The sequence below is a fragment of the Marmota marmota genome, unplaced genomic scaffold (genome assembly GCF_001458135.2).
Source record: "Marmota marmota marmota unplaced genomic scaffold, marMar, whole genome shotgun sequence".
NCBI lineage: Eukaryota > Metazoa > Chordata > Mammalia > Rodentia > Sciuridae > Marmota > Marmota marmota.
The window spans coordinates 1,134,020-1,137,150 of NW_026000205.1; the positions used below are offsets into that span (position 1 = coordinate 1,134,020).

At 53.7% G+C, this 3,131-nt stretch overlaps 1 protein-coding gene across 2 annotated transcripts in view; it reads right to left on the reverse strand.

Annotated features, from left to right (window-relative positions):
- The window catches only part of Ap2a1 (adaptor related protein complex 2 subunit alpha 1), a 28,702-nt gene that overhangs the window by 8,839 nt on the left and 16,732 nt on the right, over window positions 1-3,131 (reverse strand). For both annotated transcript variants that reach the window (XM_015496514.2, XM_015496513.2), the window contains exon 7: window positions 1,583-1,691. In XM_015496514.2, coding sequence (XP_015352000.1) covers window positions 1,583-1,691 — 109 coding nt within the window. The remainder of the gene's footprint in view (window positions 1-1,582; window positions 1,692-3,131) is intronic.

Sequence of the window (3,131 nt, forward strand, 5' to 3'; positions counted from 1 at the left end):
TTTTTTTTTTTTTTTTTTGGTACTGGGGATTGAACTCAGGGGCACTCGACCACTGAGCCACATCCCCAGCCCTATTTTGTACTTTAATATTTAGAGATAGGTTCTCACTGAGTTGCTTAGTGCCTCGCCTTTGCTGAGGCTGGCTTTTAACTCACGATCCTCCTGTCTCAGCCTCCCAAGCCACTGGGATCACAGGTGTGTACCACCACACCTGGCTATTTCTACTTTTTTTAAATATTTATTTTTTAGTTGTAGTTGGATACAATACCTTTACTTAATTTATTTATTTTTATGTGCTGCTGACGTCGAACCCAGGGCCTCACATGTGCTAGGCGAGTGCTCTACCGCTGAGCCCAACCCCAGCCCCCTATTTCTACTTTTAAGTATTTCAGAAAAATAATTTTTTTCCAGTGCTGGGGATGAAACCTGGGGCCTCAAACATGCTAGGCAAGAGCTCTGTCCCCATTCAGAACAAAACAGAACCAGATGTAGAGACACAGCAAAATATGAAGTCTATGTAATGGGATTTTTTCTCTTGGGAAACTTTTCATAACACATTGGAAATAAACTGCAGGTAGTCCAGTGCCACCTGGTGGAAGAGTTGGCACTGGATGGGATTCCTCCAGCCCCATGCAGGAGCAGGGCCATGTGTGCAATTCCTGGAACACAGAGAAGGCAGGAGACCCCAGACAATATTTCATCACTGGCCTCACTGCTGGGAAGGGCCTTTGGTGTCACCTGCATCATATGTTCAGTTGGTGACTCACATACACATACGTAGGGACGCACATGGACACAGGTGTGCACGTACACAGGTATTCACACAGACATGTAGACAGACGTGTGCACACACAATACAGATGCTGATGTGCTCACACCCAGTCATGCACACGCAGACACGTGCACACCTGGCCGTGGAGACTGCACACAGCAGCCCTGGCCTGCAGCAGGTGCTGGGCACCAGCTGTCTCAAGGGAACTTGTTCTGTGACACTGCCTGTGTGCAAGCACCTCAGCACAGGGTCCCCCCACACTGCCTCTCGAGGCCACGTGGTGAGGCACTGAAAGCTTGGGGGAGCCTGGCCAGGTGTCCAGGGAGGGGTCAGACTCTGCCTGGGATGGCCACATCTTACCACCAGGCCTCAGTCTCCCTGTTTATATAACATGGACTCTTCTCCCAGACAATTATTCCTCACAGCTCTACTGGGGGCGTGTGGAACAGCCCTGCCCAGCACCTGGCTCACTGCAGGAGTTCCATACAGGACAGCTGTCACGGCTGTGGGCAGTGGGAGAAGGTCCCCCTACCAGAGGTGAAAACCTCAACAGACCAGCCAGGAACTGTCCTCTGACCAGTTGTGCGACCCTGGGCCAGGAGCCCTCTAACCCTTGGTCTCCTCCCGTACAGAACAGGCCTGCTAACAGCCCCTGGCTGCGGCGCTGCAGGGAGCCCAGCCAGGGCAGGAAGCACTGGGGTCTGAGCCGCCCCTCACCCCTGCAGCAGCACAAGAGCTAGAGGTGTTCACCCAGCTCAAGACAAAGCCCGGGCGGAGTTCCGAGCCATGGACAGCGGGCCGTAGCATTACCTGGAGGAGGGTAGCACTGCAGCAGCCGCAGGAGCTTCACGGACAGCCAGGGCGCGGGCACAAAGTAGTAGGTGTAGTCCTGGAGGTCGGTGGAGGCCGAAGAGACGATCTGCGGGGAGGAGGCCAGGGGTGGGCATCGGCCGGGGTGGGAGTTAGTGATGGGGGCTGTCAGCACCGTGCTCTGGAGCAAGTACCGCCCTCCAGGGGATGCTGAAGGAGTAATGGTTCTACAGAGCAGGAAACTGAGTCCCTTGAGCACATGCTAAGACAGTGGGACAGGGACCTGCTGGCTCCAGGGGGACAGAAGTCTCTGCTGGTTCCCTTCTGTGACAGTCCCCAGGCTCAGGCATCTCACTCTTGACTCTGAGCCTCCCCTGCCCAGGACTCGTCCACTAGAGCCCGTGCCACACTGGCACTACTCGGGAACCATAACTGGGTCCCACACTTCCCTGGTTCCTGGGCTTGACACAGGGGCAAAATGGAGGCGGCTGGAGGAAGGGCGCAGGGAATGCGTGAAACATCGGATCCTGTGACTTTTTCCTCATGGCGAACTCCTACTCGACTCTGAAAACCCTGTCTCCAGGAAGCACTCTCACAGTGCTCTGAGCCACCTCTATGACAGCATGTGCCCCACCCCGTCTCTGTCTTGTGTCTCTCACAAGGGCCTGGCACAGATGTGTGGTGAATGAATGAAAGAAACAGGAACAGAATGAAAGAGTGGTCTGCGCCTTTGCTCAAAAATCCAGGCCTTGCTGGGCCTGGTGGCACATCCCTGTAATCCCAGTGGCTCAGGAGGCTGAGGTAGGAGGACCACAAGTTCTTGACAAGCCTCAGCAACTTAGCGAGGCCTTAAGCAACTCAGTGAGACCCTTTCTCAAAAAATATAAAAAAGGGCTGGGGATGTGGCTGAGGGGTTATGTACCCCTGGTTCAATCCCCAGTAAAAAAAAAAGGGGGGGGGGTTGTAGCTCAGTGGTAGAGCGCTCACCTCACATGTGCGAGGCCCTGGGTTCGATCCTCAGCACTACGTAAAAACAAATAAATAAAATAAGGGTATTGTGTCCAACTACAACTAAAAATAAAAATAAATATCAAAAAAAAAAAAAAAAAAAATCCAGGCCTCCTCCTATGGGCACAGGGAATATTTTTTTTAGGAAACACTCATATACTTCAAGCATCAGTTCAGAACTACCTCCCCCAGGAAGCCCTCCTGGGCTCCTCAGCAGGTTACATGCCTCCACCGGGCACCTCCAATACTCTGAGCTCCCTCCATGATGATACAAGGTACCCCTTATGCACAGTCTGACAGTCACCTCCCCTGCCACACGCCCTTCTCCCAGCAGGACAGGGAGCTCTTCGAGGTCTGACAGTCGGACTCATACATGTCCCTGATGTCATGCCACAAAGACCCAGGCACAGAGGAGGCCTTGGGGTCCTTCAAGGACAGAAGCAAAGGTGGTGAGAGGGACAGGAGAGGCACAAGGGAAAAGCAGCATGGTCAGCAGAGGCAGAAGAGGAGGCAGGGGGCGGAAGAGGGGAGGTGGGGGGCA